Source organism: Megalopta genalis, unplaced genomic scaffold, assembly GCF_051020955.1.
Source record: "Megalopta genalis isolate 19385.01 unplaced genomic scaffold, iyMegGena1_principal scaffold0081, whole genome shotgun sequence".
Lineage (NCBI taxonomy): Eukaryota > Metazoa > Arthropoda > Insecta > Hymenoptera > Halictidae > Megalopta > Megalopta genalis.
Genome location: NW_027476150.1, coordinates 389,561 through 408,264, shown reverse-complemented (window position 1 = coordinate 408,264; position 18,704 = coordinate 389,561). Strand labels below are relative to the sequence as shown.

Genomic DNA, 18,704 nt, shown 5'->3' with positions numbered 1-18,704 from the left:
TACGCTAAACCATGTCTTTCGAATGAATTTGAAGCTAAATCATGTGTTTTGAATGGATTTGAAGCAAACTCGTATGTTTCGCATGCATTTGAAGCTAAATCATGTATATCACATATAATTGAAGCTAAACCATTTGTTTCGCATGGATTCGAAGATAGGCCTTCTACTTCGCATTGATTTGAAGCTAAATCATGTGTTTCGCATGGATTTGTAGTTAATTCGTTTGTTTCACCTGCATTTGAAGCTAAATCTTGTGTTTCGCTTGGATCTGAAGCTATCTCGTTTGTTTCGCATGCTGTTGAAGCTAAATCATGTATATCACAAGTGCTTGAAGCTAAGCGGTTTGATTCGCATGGATTCGAAGATCAGCCTTCTACTTCGCATTCATTTGAAGATAAATCATGTGTTTCGCATGAATTTGAAGCTTACTCGTTCGTTTCGCCTGCATTTGAAGCTAAATCATGGTTATCACAAGTATTTGAAGCTAAACCATTTGTTTCCCATGGATTCGAAGATCAGACTTCTGCTTCGCATGAATTTGAAGCTAAATCATGTCTATCGCTAGGATTTGAAGCTAACTCGTTTGTTTCGCATACTGTTGAAGGTAAATCATGTATAACACAAGTATTTGAGCCTGAGCCATTTGTTTCGCATGGATTCGAAGATCAGCCTCCTAATTCGCGTTTATTTGAAGCTAAATCATGTGTTTCGCATGGATTTGAATCTAACTCGTTTGTTTCGCTTGCTGTTGAAGCTAAATGAAGTATGTCACAAGTATTTGAAGGTACAACTTTTGATTCGCACGGATTTGAAGCTAAGCCTTCTACTTCGCATTGATTTGAGGCTAAATCATGTGTTTCGCTTGTATTTAAAGCTAACTCGTTTGTTTCGCATGCAGTTGAAGCTAAATCATGTATATCACAAGTGCTTGAAGCTAAGCGGTTTGATTCGCATGGATTCGAAGATCAGCCTTCTACTTCGCATTCATTTGAAGATAAATCATGTGTTTCGCATGAATTTGAAGCTTACTCGTTCGTTTCGCCTGCATTTGAAGCTAAATCATGGTTATCACAAGTATTTGAAGCTAAACCATTTGTTTCCCATGGATTCGAAGATCAGACTTCTGCTTCGCATGAATTTGAAGCTAAATCATGTCTATCGCTAGGATTTGAAGCTAACTCGTTTGTTTCGCATACTGTTGAAGGTAAATCATGTATAACACAAGTATTTGAGCCTGAGCCATTTGTTTCGCATGGATTCGAAGATCAGCCTCCTAATTCGCGTTTATTTGAAGCTAAATCATGTGTTTCGCATGGATTTGAATCTAACTCGTTTGTTTCGCTTGCTGTTGAAGCTAAATGAAGTATGTCACAAGTATTTGAAGGTACAACTTTTGATTCGCACGGATTTGAAGCTAAGCCTTCTACTTCGCATTGATTTGAGGCTAAATCATGTGTTTCGCTTGCATTTGGAGCTAACTCGTTTTTTTCGCATGCATTTGAAGCTAAAAGCACGTTTATCACATGTATTTGAAGCTAAATAATCTGTTTCGTGTGGATTCGAAGATCAACTTTCTACTTCGCACTGATTTGAAGCTAAACCATGTGTTTCGCATGGATTTGAAGCTTACTCGTTCGTTTCGCCTGCATTTGAAGCTAAATCATGTATATCACAAGTATTTGAAGCTAAACCATTTGTTTCGCATGGATTCGGAGATCAGACTTCTGCTTCGCATTGATTTGAAGCTAAATCATGTGTTTCGCATTGATTTGAAGCTTACTCGTTTGTTTTGCATGCAGTTGAAGCTAAATCATGTATATCACAAGGGTTTGAAGCTAAGCCGTTTGATTCGCATGGATTCGAAGATCAGCCTTCTACTTCGCATTCATTTGAATATAAATCCTGTGTTTCGCATGCTTTTGAACCCAACTCGTTTGTCTCGCATGCAGTTGAATCTAAATCATTTATATCACAAGTATTTGAAGCCAAATCACTCGTTTCGCATGGATTTCAAGCTCAGCCTTCTACTTCGCATTGAGTTGAATCCAAATCATGTGTTTCGCTTGGATTTGAAGCTAAGCCTTCTACTTCCAATTGATTTAAAGCTAACCATATGTTTCTCATGTATTTGAAGCTAAGTCTTATTACTTCGCATTGATTTGAATCTAAATCATGTGTTTCGTTTGTATCTAAAGCCAACTCGTTTGTTTCGCATGCAGTTGAAACTAAATCATGTATATCACAAGTATTTGAAGCTAAACCATTTGTTTCGCATGGATTCGAAGATCAGACTTCTGCTTCGCACTGATTTGAAGCGGAATCGTTTGTTTCGCTTGTATTTGAAACTAATTCATGTATGCCACAAGTATTAGAATCTTAACTTTTTGTTTCGCATGGATTGGAAGCTAAGCCTTCTATTTCGCATTGATTTGAGGCAGAATCATGTGTTTCGCTTGTATTTGAAGCTAACTCATTCGTTTCGCCTGCATTTGAAGCTTACTCGTTTGTTTTGCATGCAGTTGAAGCTAAATCATGTATATCACAAGTGTTTGAAGCTAACCCGTTTGATTCGCATGGATTTGATGATAAGCCTTCTACTTCGCATTGATTTGAAGCTAAATCATGTGGTTCGCTTGCATTTGAAGCTAACGCGTTTGTTTGGCATGCAGTTGAATCTAAATCATGTATATCAAAAGTTTTGAAGCTAAACCATTTATTTCGCATGAATATTAAGCTAAACCATGTGTTTCGCTTGGATTTGAAACTAAGCCTTCTACTTCCAATTGGTTTGAAGCTAACCATGTGTTCTCATGTATTTGAAGCTAAGTCTTCTACTTCGAATTGATTTGAATCTAAATCATGTGTTTCGCATGGATTTGAAGCTAACTCTTTTGTTTCGCCTGCATTTGAAGCTAAATCATGTATGTGACAAGTATTTGAAGCTAAACCATTTGTTTCGCATGGATTCGAAGATCAGACTTCTGCTTCGCATTGATTTGAAGCTAAATCATGTGTTACGCATGGATTTGAAGCTTACTCGTTCGTTTCGCCTGCATTTGAAGCAAAATCATGTATATCACAAGTATTTGGTGCTAAACCAATTGATACGCATGCAGTTGAAGCTAAATCATGTATAACATAAGTATTTGACGCTAAAGAACTTGATTCGCATGGATTTCAAACTAAGCCTTCTACTTCGCATTGATTTGAAGGTAAATCATATCTTTTGCATGGATTTGAAGCTATCTCGTTTGTGTCGCCTGCATTTGAAGCTATATCACTTATATTCGCAAGTATTTGAAGCTAAACCATTCGTTTCGCATGGATTGGACGCTAAGCCTTTTGCTTCGCATTGATTTGATACTAAATCATGTGTTTCGCTTGGATTTGAAGCTAACTTGATTGTTTCTCTTGCTGTTGAATGTAAATCATGTATATCACAAGTGTTTGAAGCTAAATCATTCGTTTCGCTGGATTTGAAGCTAAGCCTTCTACTTCGCATTGATTTGAATCTAAATCATGTGTTTCGCTTGGATTTGAAGCTAACTCGTTCGTTTTGCATACAGTTGAAGCAAAATCACGCATATCACAAGTATTTGAAGCTAAACCACTTGATTCGCATGGATTCGAAGATCAGTCTTCTACTTCGCATTGCTTTGAAGCTAAATCATGAGTTTCGCATAGATTTGAAGCTAAATCATGTGTTTTGAATGGATTTGAAGTTAACTCGTTTGTTTCGCATGCAGTTGAAGCTAAATCATGTATATCATAAGTTTTTGAAGCTAAAGAACTTTATTCGCATGGATTTCAAACTAAGCCTTCTACTTCGCATTGATTTGAAGGTAAATCATGCCTTTGCATGGATTTAAAGCTAACTCGTTTGTTTCGCCTGGATTTGAAGCTATATCAGTGATATTCGCAAGTATTTGAAGGTAAATCATTCGTTTCGCTGGATTTGAAGCTAAGCCTTCTACTTCGCATTGATTTGATTCTAAATCATGTGTATCGCTTGGATTTGAAGCTAACTCGTTGGTTTTGCATGAAGTTGAATCCAAATCATTTATATCACAAGTATTTGAATCTGAACCATTTGTTTCACATACATTTGAAGCTAAGCCTTCTACTTCACATTGATTGGAAGTTAAATCATGTGTTTCGCATGGATTTGAAGCTAAATCAAGTGATTTGAATGGATTTGAATTTAACTCGTTTGCTTCCCAAGCTGTTGAAGATAAATCATGTTTATCATAAGTATTTGAGGCTAAAGAACTTGATACGCATGGATTTCAAACTAAGCCTTCTACTTCGCATTGATTTGAAGGTAAATCATGTCTTTTGCATGGATTTAAAGCTAACTAGTTTGTTTCGCCTGCATTTTATGCTATATCACTTATATTCGCAAGTATTTGAAGCTAAACCATTCGTTTCGCATGGATTCGAAGATCAACCTTATCCTTCGCATTCATTTGAAGCTAAATTATGTGTTTCGCATGGATTTGAAGCTGACTCGTTTGTTTCGCCTGCATTTGAAGCTATATCATGTATATCAGAAGTATTTGAATCTGAACCATTTGATTCCCATCAATAGTACGCTAAACCATGTCTTTCGAATGAATTTGAAGCTAAATCATGTGTTTTGAATGGATTTGAAGCAAACTCGTTTGATTCGCATGCATTTGAAGCTAAATCATGTATATCACATATAATTGAAGCTAAACCATTTGTTTCGCATGGATTCGAAGATAAGCCTTCTACTTCTCATTGATTTGAAGCTAAGTCATGTCTATCGCTAGGATTTGAAGCTAACTCGTTTGTTTCACCTGCATTTGAAGCTATATCGGTGATATTCGCAACTATTTGAAGTTAAATCATTCGTTTCGCTGGATTTGAAGATAAGCCTTCTTCTTCGCATTGACTTGAATCTAAATCATGTGTTTCGCTTGGATTTGAAGCTAACTCGTTTGTTTCTCTTGCTGTTGAATGTAAATCATGTATATCACAAGTGTTTGAAGCTAAACCATTCGTTTCGCTGGATTTGAAGCTAAGCCTTCTACTTCGCATTGATTTGAAGGTAAATAATGTCTTTTGCATTGATTTAAAGCTAACTCGTTTGTTTCGCCAGCATTTGAAGCTATATCAGTGATATTCGCAAGTATTTGAAGCTAAATGATTCGTTTCGCTGGATTTGAAGCTAAGCCTTCTACTTCGCATTGATTTGATTCTAAATCATGTGTTTCGCTTGGATTTGAAGCTAACTCGTTGGTTTTGCACGAAGTTGAATCTAAATCATGTATATCACAAGTATTTGAAGCTGAACTATTTGTTTCACATACATTTGAAGCTAAGCCTTCTACTTCACATTGATTGGAAATTAAATCATGTGTTTCACATGGATTTGAAGCTAACTCGTTTGTGTCGCTTGCATTTGAAGCTATATCGCTTATATTCGCAAGTATTTGAAGCTAAACCATTCGTTTCGCATCGATTCGAAGATCAGCCTTCTACTTCGCATTCATTTGAAGCTAAATCATGTGTTTCGCATGGATTTGAAGCTAAGTCGTTTGTTTCGCATGCAGTTGAAGCTAAATCATGTATATCATAAGTATTTGAAGCTAAAGAACTTGATACGCATGGATTTCAAACTAAGCCTTCTACTTCGCATTGATTTGAAGGTAAATAATGTCTTTTGCATGGATTTAAAACTAACTCGTTTGTTTCGCCAGCATTTGAAGCTATATCAGTGATATCCGCAAGTGTTTGAAGCTAAATGATTCGTTTCGCTGGATTTCAAGCTAAGCCTTCTACTTCGCATTGATTTGAATCTAAATCATGTGTTTCGCTTGGATTTGAAGCTAACTCGTTGGTTTTGCATGAAGTAGAATCTAAATCATGTATATCACAAGTATTTGAAGCTGAACCATTTGTTTCACATAGATTTAAAGCTAAGCCTTCTACTTCACATTGATTGAAAGTTAAATCATGTGTTTCGCATGGATTTGAAGCTAACTCGTTTGTGTCACCTGCATTTGAAGCTAGATCACATATAATCGCAAGTATTTGAAGCTAAACCATTCGTTTCGCATGGATGTGACGCTAAGCCTTCTGCTTCGCATTGATTTGATTATAAATCATGTGTTTCGCATGGATTTGAAGATAACTCGTTTTGTCGCCTGCATTTGAAGCTATATCACTTATATTCGCAAGTATTTGAAGCTAAACCATTCGTTTCGCATGGATTTGAAGCTAAGCCTTCTGCTTCGCATTCATTTGAAGCGAAATCATGTGTTTCGCTTGTATTTGCAGCTAACTGTTTGGTTTCGCATGCAGTTGAAGCTAAATCATGTATATCACAAATATTTGAACTAAACCATTTGTTTCGCATGGATTCGAAGATAAGCCTTCTACTTCGCATTGAATTGAAGCTAAATCATGTATCTCGCATGTATTTGAAGCTAACACGTTTGTTTCGCATGCTGTTGAAGCTAAGTCATGTATAACACAAGTATTTGAAGCCAAACAATCTGTTTCGTGTGGATTCGGAGATCAGCCTTCTACTACGCATTGATTTGAAGCAAAATCATATGTATCGCTTGGATTTGAAGCCAACTCGTTTGTTTCGCATGCAGTTAATGCAAAATCACGCATATCACAAGTATTTGAAGCTAAACCATTTGATTCGCATGGATGCGAAGATCAGCCTTCTACTTCGCATTGATTTGAATCTAAATCATGTGTACGGCCCCGAAAGGACACATGCTGCTGTCCCCACAAACGACCAGCGGCCAAGGGTCCGCATCCCTTGCGCCGCACGGGCGACCACTCGAAATGCTCTCGACCTCGGGTTTCGAGAAAGCGGTCGCCCCCTTGAGCCTTCGGGACCGTCGCCAGGCCAAGGGCCATAAAGCCTTCGGGACCGTCGCCAGGCCAAGGGCCATAAAGCCTTCGGGACCGTCGCCAGGCCAAGGGCCATAAGCCATCGGGACCGTCGCCAGGCCAAGGGCCATAAAGCCTTCGGGACCGTCGCCAGGCCAAGGGCCATAAAGCCTTCGGGACCGTCGCCAGGCCAAGGGCCATAAGCCATCGGGACCGTCGCCAGGCCAAGGGCCATAAAGCCTTCGGGACCGTCGCCAGGCCAAGGGCCCACGTCGTCATGCTGTTTCGGGGTAACGTCTCGCTCCGGAATTCTCAGCCGTTTTCGGCACGTTTTGGGGGTTTCCCACCATTGACTTGAGGGTGGGCTCGCGTCCTCCGCCGAAGAGGGGATCGGACGAGAAAATTCTCCTCCCTCAAGTCAATCGGCGAATAGGGATGACGTTTCCCCCAAACGGGGCCTTATCGAGACATTCCGCGAGGCGATAAAGGGACGATACTCCGACGCAGCAGTACGAGACGGTAGAAAACCACGAGACGCAGAGACGCAGAGACGATAGAGACGATAGAGACGATAGAGACACGAGAGGGACACTAATTTAAGACACGATTCACAACCATTCGATTTGTTAAACCGACCAACACTGCCAACCACGGATCCTTGAAACAGTCGCCCAAGGTTAAATCGGCCGGCGACAAGTGCAGGATAAACATTCAACAATAAATTTGTTATTGTTGAATCGAAGAACCTTTAATATCCTCGGCACGACATAAAACATGGTCCTTCGAGCCGGATCCAGTGGCGTAATTGGAGTGCAAGTCTAGTGTCGGTTCAACCACATACACGAGACATTCCTTGGAAATTCAACGAAGGCGAACAGCAGTCAACCTCCGAAGCTCCAGAGACGTTCCTGCATTATCGTGACCAGGGACAACTCCGTGGACGACGGCATCGGCGAAGGTAGGCTCGTTTTAATTTTCACGCCAATTAAATTTCCTATTAATCCGTTCGTTCCCCTGTCTCGAATTTCGGAATAAAAATGGCACATATCGAGAAGACCGACAAGGCCGTTGAAAGACAAAGTCGTGTAATTAAACAGAATCGAAGTTACTTTAAGGCTCAAATTACTTCATTAAGTAAATTTGTCGAGTCATTTACAGAATCGAAAAGAGAAAGTATTAAATTACAAGAACGAATAACTCGAATCCGATCTCTTTTTCAAAAATTTAACGACAACCAAGACGAATTGGGTATTTTAACCGAAGACTATGATGTCGTAGAATTAGAGCGCGAAGAAATAAGTAACGCGTATGACGAAGCTCTTGCGGCAGCTCTCGAGCTCCAAGAGTCGCTGTCAATCAAACCTAACGGTAATGATGAAAATGTTAATTTATCCGAACCTAAAATAACCGCGAATAAAATTTCGGTGAATCTACCAAATATCAACCTACCAAAATTCGACGGAAGAATAGAGAAATGGGTAACTTTCCGCGACGCATTTTTATCGATGATCGATTCAGACAAGGGTCTGAGTAAGATTCAAAAATTAACGTATCTCACTTTGTCGTTAACCGGGGAGGCCAAGGAATCGATAGAAGCATTTACAATAAGCGAAGAAAATTACGACGTGGTATGGAATCATTTAACGGAAATATACAACAACCAACGCGTATTAGTTCTGCGCCATGCGACGTTATTACGGGAAACCCCATTTATGAAAAATGACTCTTCTGACGCGATTCGAGAATTAGTTCGGCATATGCAACTTCATATTCGATCGTTGGAAGCCTTAGGCAGAACATGGGAAGATATAGCGAATGATATCTTAACCAGCATTGTCATTTCTCGTATGGGAGACGAAACGCGAAAGGCGTGGGAGCATACGTTAATCGACACAGAAGTTCCGAAAGTGAACGATATATTTAAACATTTGCATAATGCCTCCCACCAATCGCAGGATTATGCATCGATCGCATGTATGAACAAACCGTCTATAAATATGTCGTCTCGCCCTGCAAACAAACGTGAAAATCAGTATATTCGACAAACGCGATCGCGAAATTCACCTCCTTCGTCACCGAAATTTCAACGCCGGATCGCTCTTGCAACTCAGGCGCGAGTATGGCCCTGCTCTTTTTGTAAAAATGAAGGGCATCGCACGTATCAATGTCCTCATTTTCTAGACATGAATGTAGAAAAGCGTATCGAAGCCGTGAAAAATGCGAAATTATGCCTAAACTGCCTGTTGCCCAATCATTCAGCGGAAAAATGCAGATTACGGAAATGCCAATTTTGCAACTTAAAACACAATTCGCGATTGCATAAACATGCGCACGCACCCTTGGAGAAGATCAACGCTCGATCGGATCCACAATTAAATGACCAAGAATGACGTCAATCCAACCACCTCGATATTCCGACCAAATTCGAAATTCATCAGACGCTAATGACAGACGGGGCTACTCACGGACTGTTAACGACTGCAGTCGTACGCGCATTAGACCACCAACAAAAACCTATCGAATGTCGCGCGCTATTAGACACATGTTCGAATGTGAATTTAATAACTGAAGAGTTTGCAGCAAAATTAAGGTTGCCCACTCACATACAAATGGTGAATATCGATGTGTTGAATGAGCTTCAAACAGTTGCGAATCGGATTGTAAAGGTCAAGGTTGTCTCCCGATTAAATCAATTTTCCCGGACTCTCGATTTTTTTGTCATACCGCGTATCGCAGGACACACGCCAGACCGCCAAATAAATCGCAATAAACTACAAGTTCCTCCGAATATTGTTCTCGCGGATCCACATTTTCACAAGCCTTCCCTTGTAGATATGTTGATTGGAACAGGACCAACATTAGCTAGTTTCAGTATTGGTCAACTGCAGATTCAATCGAAGGGAAAACCAGATTTGATTTTACAAAAAACCCAGTTCGGATGGGTCATCGGGGGGAGCGCCCCCACTGTTTCTTTCGGAAACCCACAAACTTTCCTTAGCACGGTTGACTTCGATCTTAGGAAGTTTTGGGAAATCGAAGTGGGACCACAACAACACCACTTGTCGGCAAGTGAAAATGAAGTAGAGTCTCATTTTATCCGTACCGTTGCACGCGAACATTCCGGGAGATACGTTGTCGCGCTTCCGTTCAATCAGAAGAAGCGAGACATCGGCGAATCCCGAACACAAGCATTAAACCGATTTATGTCTTTAGAACGCAGACTCTCTCGAAGTCCCGATCTAAAGACAGAATACACCGCGATTATAAACGAATACATCACGTTAGGTCACATGACACAAATAGAATCACCCGACAATTCTTTCGGTTTTTATCTACCGCATCACGCCGTCATCAAACCCACCAGCTCGACGACGAAATGTCGAGTTGTGTTCGATGCGTCGGCTAAATCGGACACCGGCATCTCCTTGAATGATGCGCTCGAAGTTGGTCCGACGATTCAGGATGACCTCTTCTCTTTGTTGTTAAGATTTCGAAGTCATGCATACGTGCTAACCGGCGATATTGAGAAGATGTATCGTCAATTTCTCATTCGTCCCGAAGATCGTCCGTATCAACGGATTCTTTGGCGGAACGACAAAAACGAAATTTCGACCTACGAGCTTAAGACGGTCACTTTCGGTGTAGCTTCAGCCCCATATTTGGCAATCCGGTCTTTACACCAATTGGCAAACGACGAATCGGACAATTATCCCGCGGCATCCGAGGTCGTTAAAAGGGACATTTACGTTGATGATCTTTTGACCGGTGCTGCAACATTCCGCGAAGCCCTTAAATTACGTAACGGTATTATTAATTTGCTAAAAAAGGGGGGACTCAATATTCGACAATGGGTATCAAACGACCCAAATTTGTTATCAGGGCTATCGGAAGATCAAATTCATCCGAAATATTTCGGCGATGAATCCGTTAAAACCCTCGGCGTGATCTGGAGTCCACGCGACGATTCAATTAGATATACCGTATCTATCGATAACAGACAAACGCATACCAAACGAACAATCCTTTCAACTATTGCAAAAATATTTGATCCGTTAGGGCTCCTTGGACCCGTAACAGTAAGCGCGAAAATACTCATGCAACGTCTGTGGCAACTGCGGCTAGATTGGGACGAATCCTTACCTGCCGACATCCAAACCGAATGGTCTAATTACCAAGCGCAATTAAGGTCATTGAAGGATTTCGCTTTTGCACGGCACATTTCACAACACGAGGTCAAACGAATCGAAATCCATGGTTTTTGCGACGCCAGTGAGCGCGCATACGGAGCCAACACTTATTTACGCACTATATCCATGTCTGGAAACATTGCAGTTCATTTGATTTGTGCCAAATCCCGCGTAGCTCCGCTAAAAACCATTAGTTTAGCGCGATTAGAGTTATGCGGAGCTAAATTATTTGCCGAACTGTTTACCAATGTTAAACAAATAATCAGAAAGGAGATCCACTCTACCGTATTGTGGACGGACTCTACAATTGTTCTTCATTGGCTACAACGGTCTCCGAATACATTAAAGACTTTCGTCGCAAACCGGGTTACAGATATTCAGGAAAGCACTGATATTAAGGCATGGCGACATATTCGATCGATCGATAATCCCGCCGATTTACTTTCACGTGGGTGCAGCGTTAAAAATTTCATGGCAAGCAGTCTCTGGCGTTATGGGCCCTCGTGGCTGAAGTTAGACGAAACATTTTGGCCAAATTCGCATTTCGAAATTCCAGAAGTTTTACCGGAGCTACGAAAACTCACGTGTCTAGTCTCCACAATCGTAGAACCTTGGGAAATTATCGATAAATATTCGTGTATCCGTCGTTTAACCAGAGTCATCGCTTATTGTCTACGTTTCATATCAAAACCCCGAGTTACCGGACACCTTTCTGTCAAGGAATTGCAACGCGCGAAAGAAAAAATTATTTTATTTACTCAGCAACAATCGTTCGCTCAAGAATTGCGCGATTTAAAGACAGGTAAACAATTAAATTCGAAGAGCAAGTTGCTGCCATTATCCCCATTTATCGATGAAAGAGGCATTTTACGTGTTGGAGGTCGTTTGCAAAATTCAAATTTACCGTTTGAACAAATGCATCCGATTCTCCTCCCAAGAAGTAGTCACGTTACCGATCTCATCATTCGCGAATCTCACGTGCAAAATCATCATTCGGGTTTGACAGCGACTCTGTACCTCGTTCGTCAATTGTATTGGCCCATCGATGGGAAAAACATAACACGAAAAATCATCCGCCAATGTGTAAAATGTTTTCGATGCAATCCTCCGATGACTAATTATGTCATGGGGAACCTACCTGCCGCTAGAGTTTTAGAATCCCGACCATTCACGAATGTCGGAGTCGATTGTTGCGGTCCCTTTTATATAAAGGAGCGACGATACCGCAACCGTAACCGTGTTAAAATTTATGTTACCGTCTTCGTCTGCTTCGCGACAAAGGCCGTACATCTGGAAGTCGTCAGCGACATGAGCTCGGAAGCCTTTTTGGCAGCATTGAAACGTTTTATTGCACGGCGCGGCATTTGTCGGAACATTTACTCGGACAACGGAACGAATTTTGTCGGTGCGAATAATGAAATGGTGGATTTACATCGATCTTTAAGCGAACAAGAAGAAATCCGTCAATATGTCGTAGAAAGAAAGATCACGTGGCACTTCATGCCTCCACTGTCTCCTCATTTCGGGGGATTGTGGGAGGCAGTGGTGAAATCATTCAAACATCACCTACGTCGTGTTGTCGGCGACGAGTTATTTACATTTGAGCAGTTTGCGACCTTTACAACCGAAATCGAGGCAGTCCTAAATTCACGTCCCTTGACACCCCTTTCTTCTGACCCTAATGACCTATCCGCCCTGACTCCCGGTCATTTTTTAATTGGCGGTATAATAACGAGCGTACCAGAAGCCGATTTCACCAAAACAGTTACCAATCGGCTGTCCACCTGGCAACACATCCAAAAGATTAAACAGGACTTTTGGAGCCGGTGGCACAAGGAATATATTAACCACCTAAATGTACGAGCAAAATGGACAAGGGGCTCGCATTACATCAAGGAAGGGACGATTGTCGTGTTAAGGGACGACAACTTGCCACCGCTACAATGGACTCTTGGAAGGGTCGTCGAAGTTCACCCAGGCAAGGACGACGTAATACGCGCGGTAACTGTGCGCACAGCTAACGGCGCGTACAAGCGCAACATTCGACACCTCGCACCTTTACCGATCGAACCCGAAAAATCTTAATTTTAATCTTTGATCTTTCGTTTGTACAGCGTTTCGTTTGTTATCAGTGTTATTTGTATGTTTGCCGTCCTAGTAGGTCAGTTTTATGACAGACCTCGACTCATGTCACGATGTGACCCGTAGTAGTAACATATTATGCGCATTTATAGTCATTAGTTTTACGCGTCTTAAGAATGTTTCGTATTTTCTTCTTTTGCATCATTGTATATCGATTTTCGAATTTTTCGTTTTAATTTACGCCTATGTTATGTTATGTTCCTTTCTATGTGATTTTGAACTACTTGTGTATAGTTCAACGGGAGGAGCATGTACGGCCCCGAAAGGACACATGCTGCTGTCCCCACAAACGACCAGCGGCCAAGGGTCCGCATCCCTTGCGCCGCACGGGCGACCACTCGAAATGCTCTCGACCTCGGGTTTCGAGAAAGCGGTCGCCCCCTTGAGCCTTCGGGACCGTCGCCAGGCCAAGGGCCATAAAGCCTTCGGGACCGTCGCCAGGCCAAGGGCCATAAAGCCTTCGGGACCGTCGCCAGGCCAAGGGCCATAAGCCATCGGGACCGTCGCCAGGCCAAGGGCCATAAAGCCTTCGGGACCGTCGCCAGGCCAAGGGCCCACGTCGTCATGCTGTTTCGGGGTAACGTCTCGCTCCGGAATTCTCAGCCGTTTTCGGCACGTTTTGGGGGTTTCCCACCATTGACTTGAGGGTGGGCTCGCGTCCTCCGCCGAAGAGGGGATCGGACGAGAAAATTCTTCTCCCTCAAGTCAATCGGCGAATAGGGATGACGTTTCCCCCAAACGGGGCCTTATCGAGACATTCCGCGAGGCGATAAAGGGACGATACTCCGACGCAGCAGTACGAGACGGTAGAAAACCACGAGACGCAGAGACGCAGAGACGATAGAGATGATAGAGACGATAGAGACACGAGAGGGACACTAATTTAAGACACGATTCACAACCATTCGATTTGTTAAACCGACCAACACTGCCAACCACGGATCCTTGAAACAGTCGCCCAAGGTTAAATCGGCCGGCGACAAGTGCAGGATAAACATTCAACAATAAATTTGTTATTGTTAGAACCTTTAATATCCTCGGCACGACATAAAACATCATGTGTTTCGCTTGGATTTGAAGCTAACTTGTTTGTTTCGCATGCAGTTGAAGCTAAATAATGTATATCACAAGTATTTAAAGATAAACCGTTTGATTCGCATCGATTTTAAGCTAACTCGTTTGTTTCGCCTTCATTTGAAGCTAAGTCATGTATATCTTAAGTATTTGAAGCTAAACCATTTGTTTCGCATGGATTTGAAACTAAGCCTTCTACTTCGCTTTGAATTGAAGCTGAATCATGTGTTTCGCTTGTATTTGAAGCTAACTCGTTTGTTTCGCATGCAGTTGAAGCTAAATCATGTATATCACAAGTATTTGAAGCTAAACCATTTGTTTCGGATGGATTTGACGCTAAGCCTTCTGCTTCGCATTGATTTGATACTAAATCATGTGTTCGCATGGATTTGAAGATAACTCGTTTGTTTCGCATGCATTTGAAGCTAAATCATGTATATCACATATAATTGAAGCTAAACCATTTGTTTCGCATGGATTCGAAGATAAGCCTTCTACTTCGCATTGATTTGAAGCGAAATCATGTGTTTCGCATGGATTTTAAGCTAACTCGTTTTCTTCGCCTGTATTTGATGCTAAATCATGTATATCACAATTATTTGAAACTAAACCATTTGATTCGCATGGATTTGAAGATCAGCCTTCTACTTCGCATTGATAAGAAGCTAAATCATGTGTTTCGCATGGATTTGAAGCTAACTCGTTCGTTTCGCTTGCATTTGAAGCTAAATCATGCACATCACAAGTATTTGAAGCTGAACCACTTGTTTCGCATGGATTTGAAGATAAGCCTTCTACTTCGCATTGATTTGAAGCTAAATCATGTGTTTCGCTTGGATTTCAAGCTAACTCGTTTGTTTTGCTTGCATTTGAAGCTAAATCATGCACATCACAAGTATTTGAAGCTGAACCACTTGTTTCGCATCGATTTGAAGATAAGCCTTCTACTTCGCATTGATTTGAAGCTAAATCATATGTTTCGCTTGGATTTCAAGCTAACTCGTTTGTTTCGCATGCAATTGAAGCTAAATCATGTATATCACAATTATTTGAAGCTAAACCATTTGATTCGCATGGATTTCAAAATAAGCCTTCTACTTCACATTGATTTTAATCTAAATCATCTGTTTCGGATGGATTTAAAGCTATCTCGTTTTTTTCGCATGCAGTTGAAGATAAATCATGTATATCACAGGTATTTGAAGTTAAACCATTTGTTTCGCATGGATTCGAATATAAGCCTTCTAAATCGCATTGATGTTAAGCTAAATCATATGTTTCGCATAGATTTGAAGCTAACTCGCTAATTTTGCATGCTGTTGAAGCTTATTCATGTATATCATAAGTATTTGAAGCTAAACCATTTGTGTCGCAAGGATTCGAAGATCTGCCTTCTACTTCGCATTGATAAGAAGCTAACTCATGTGTTTCGCATGGATTTGAAGCTAACTCGTTAGTTTTGCATGCTGTTGAAGCTAAATCATGTATATCACAAGTATTTGAAGCTAAACCATTTGTTTCGCAAGGATACGAAGATCAGCCTTCTACTTCGCATTGATAAGAAGCAAAATCATGTGTTTCGCATGGATTTGAAGCTAACTCGTTCGTTTCGCTTGCATTTGAAGCTAAATTATGCACATCACAAGTATTTGAAGCTGAACCACTTGTTTCGCATGGATTTGAAGATAAGCCTTCTACTTCGCATTGATTTGAAGCTAAATCATGTGTTTCGCTTGGATTTCAAGCTAACTCGTTTGTTTCGCATGCAATTGAAGCTAAATAATGTATATCACAATTATTTGAAGCTAAACCATTTGATTCGCATTGATTTCAAAATTAGCCTTCTACTTCGCATTGATTTTAATCTAAATCATCTGTTTCGGATGGATTTAAAGCTATCTCGTTTTTTTCGCATGCAGTTGAAGATAAATCATGTATATCACAGGTATTTGAAGCTAAACCATTTGTTTCGCATGGATTCGAATATAAGCATTCTAAATCGCATTGATGTCAAGCTGAATCATATGTTTCGCATAGATTTGAAGCTAACTCGCTAATTTTGCATGCTGTTGAAGCTTATTCATGTATATCACAAGTATTTGAAGCTAAACCATTTGTTTCGCAAGGTTTCGAAGATCAGCCTTCTACTTCGCATTGATAAGAAGCTAACTCATGTGTTTCGCATGGATTTGAAGCTAACTCGTTAGTTTTGCATGCTGTTGAAGCTAAATCATGTATATCACAAGTATTTGAAGCTAAACCATTTGTTTCGCAAGGATACGAAGATCAGCCTTCTACTTCGCATTGATAAGAAGCAAAATCATGTGTTTCGCATGGATTTGAAGCTAACTCGTTCGTTTCGCTTGCATTTGAAGCTAAATCGTGCACATCACAAGTATTTGAAGCTGAACCACTTGTTTCGCATGGATTTGAAGATAAGCCTTCTACTTCGCATTGATTTGAAGCTAAATCATGTGTTTCGCTTGGATTTCAAGCTAACTCGTTTGTTTCGCATGCAATTGAAGCTGAATCATGTATATCACAATTATTTGAAGCTAAACCATTTGATTCGCATTGATTTCAAAATAAGCCTTCTACTTCGCATTGATTTTCATCTAAATCATCTGTTTCGGATGGATTTAAAGCTATCTCGTTTGTTTCGCATGCAGTTGAAGATAAATCATGTATATCACAAGTATTTGAAGCTAATCCATTTGTTTCGCGTGGATTCGAATATAAGCCTTCTAAATCGCATTGATGTCAAGCTGAATCATATGTTTCGCATAGATTTGAAGCTAACTCGCTAATTTTGCATGCTGTTGAAGCTTATTCATGTATATCACAAGTATTTGAAGCTAAACCATTTGTTTCGCAAGGTTTCGAAGATCAGCCTTCTACTTCGCATTGATAAGAAGCTAACTCATGTGTTTCGCATGGATTTGAAGCTAACTCGTTAGTTTTGCATGCTGTTGAAGCTAAATCATGTATATCACAAGTATTTGAAGCTAAACCATTTGTTTCGCAAGGATACGAAGATCAGCCTTCTACTTCGCATTGATAAGAAGCAAAATCATGTGTTTCGCATGGATTTGAAGCTAACTCGTTCGTTTCGCTTGCATTTGAAGCTAAATCGTGCACATCACAAGTATTTGAAGCTGAACCACTTGTTTCGCATGGATTTGAAGATAAGCCTTCTACTTCGCATTGATTTGAAGCTAAATCATGTGTTTCGCTTGGATTTCAAGCTAACTCGTTTGTTTCGCATGCAATTGAAGCTAAATCATGTATATCACAATTATTTGAAGCTAAACCATTTGATTCGCATGGATTTCAAAATAAGCCTTCTACTTCGCATTGATTTTAATCTAAATCATCTGTTTCGGATGGATTTAAAGCTATCTCGTTTGTTTCGCATGCAGTTGAAGATAAATCATGTATATCACAAGTATTTGAAGCTAATCCATTTGTTTCGCGTGGATTCGAAGATCAGCCGTCTACTTCGCATTGATTTGAAGTTAAATCATATGTTTCGCATGGATTTGAAGCTAATCGTTTGTATCGCATGCAGTTCAAGCTAAATCATGTATATCACAAGTATTTGAAGCTAAACCATTTGATTCGCATGGATTTGATGCTATGCCATCTACTTCGCTTTTATTTGAAACTGAATCATGTGTTCCTCTTGAATTTGAAGCTAACTAGTTTGTTTCGCATGCAATTGAAGCTAAATCATGTATATCACAATTATTTGAAGCTAAACCATTTGATTCGCATGGATTTCAAAATAAGCCTTCTACTTCGCATTGATTTTAATCTAAATCATCTGTTTCGCATGGACTTAAAGATATCTCGTTTGTTTCGCATGCAGTTGAAGATAAATCATGTATATCACAGGTATTTGAAGCTAAACCAGTTGTTTCGCATGGATTCGAAGATAAGCCTTCTAAATCGCATTGATTTCAAGCTAAATCATGTGATTCGCATGGAGTTGAAGCTAACTCGCTAGTTTTGCATGCTGTTGAAGCTTATTCATGTACATCACAAGTATTTGAAGTTAAACCATTTGTTTCGCAAGGATTCGAAGATCAGCCGTCTACTTCGCATTGATTTGAAGTTAAATCATATGTTTCGCATGGATTTGAAGCTAATCGTTTGTATCGCATGCAGTTGAAGCTAAATCATGTATATCACAAGTATTTGAAGCTAAACCATTTGATTCGCATGGATTTGATGCTATGCCATCTACTTCGCTTTTATTTGAAACTGAATCATGTGTTTCTCTTGAATTTGAAGCTAACTAGTTTGTTTCGTAATGCAGTTGAAGCTAAATCATGTATATCACAATTATTTGAAGCTAAACCATTTGATTCGCATGGATTTCAAAATAAGCCTTCTACTTCGCATTGATTTTAATCTAAATCATCTGTT

At 40.3% G+C, this 18,704-nt stretch overlaps 2 protein-coding genes across 2 annotated transcripts; both read left to right on the top strand.

Annotated features, from left to right (window-relative positions):
- Window positions 1–7,910: 7,910 nt before the first annotated feature.
- On the top strand, window positions 7,911–9,263 carry LOC143261993 (uncharacterized). The gene has a single exon (XM_076528015.1). It carries the CDS (start codon window positions 7,911–7,913, stop codon window positions 9,261–9,263), a length of 1,353 nt encoding a protein of 450 aa, XP_076384130.1.
- A 444-nt stretch (window positions 9,264–9,707) lies between these two features.
- LOC143261994 (uncharacterized) lies at window positions 9,708–13,145 on the top strand. The gene has a single exon (XM_076528016.1). The coding sequence runs from the start codon at window positions 9,708–9,710 to the stop codon at window positions 13,143–13,145; it is 3,438 nt and encodes a 1,145-aa protein (XP_076384131.1).
- Window positions 13,146–18,704: the final 5,559 nt, after the last annotated feature.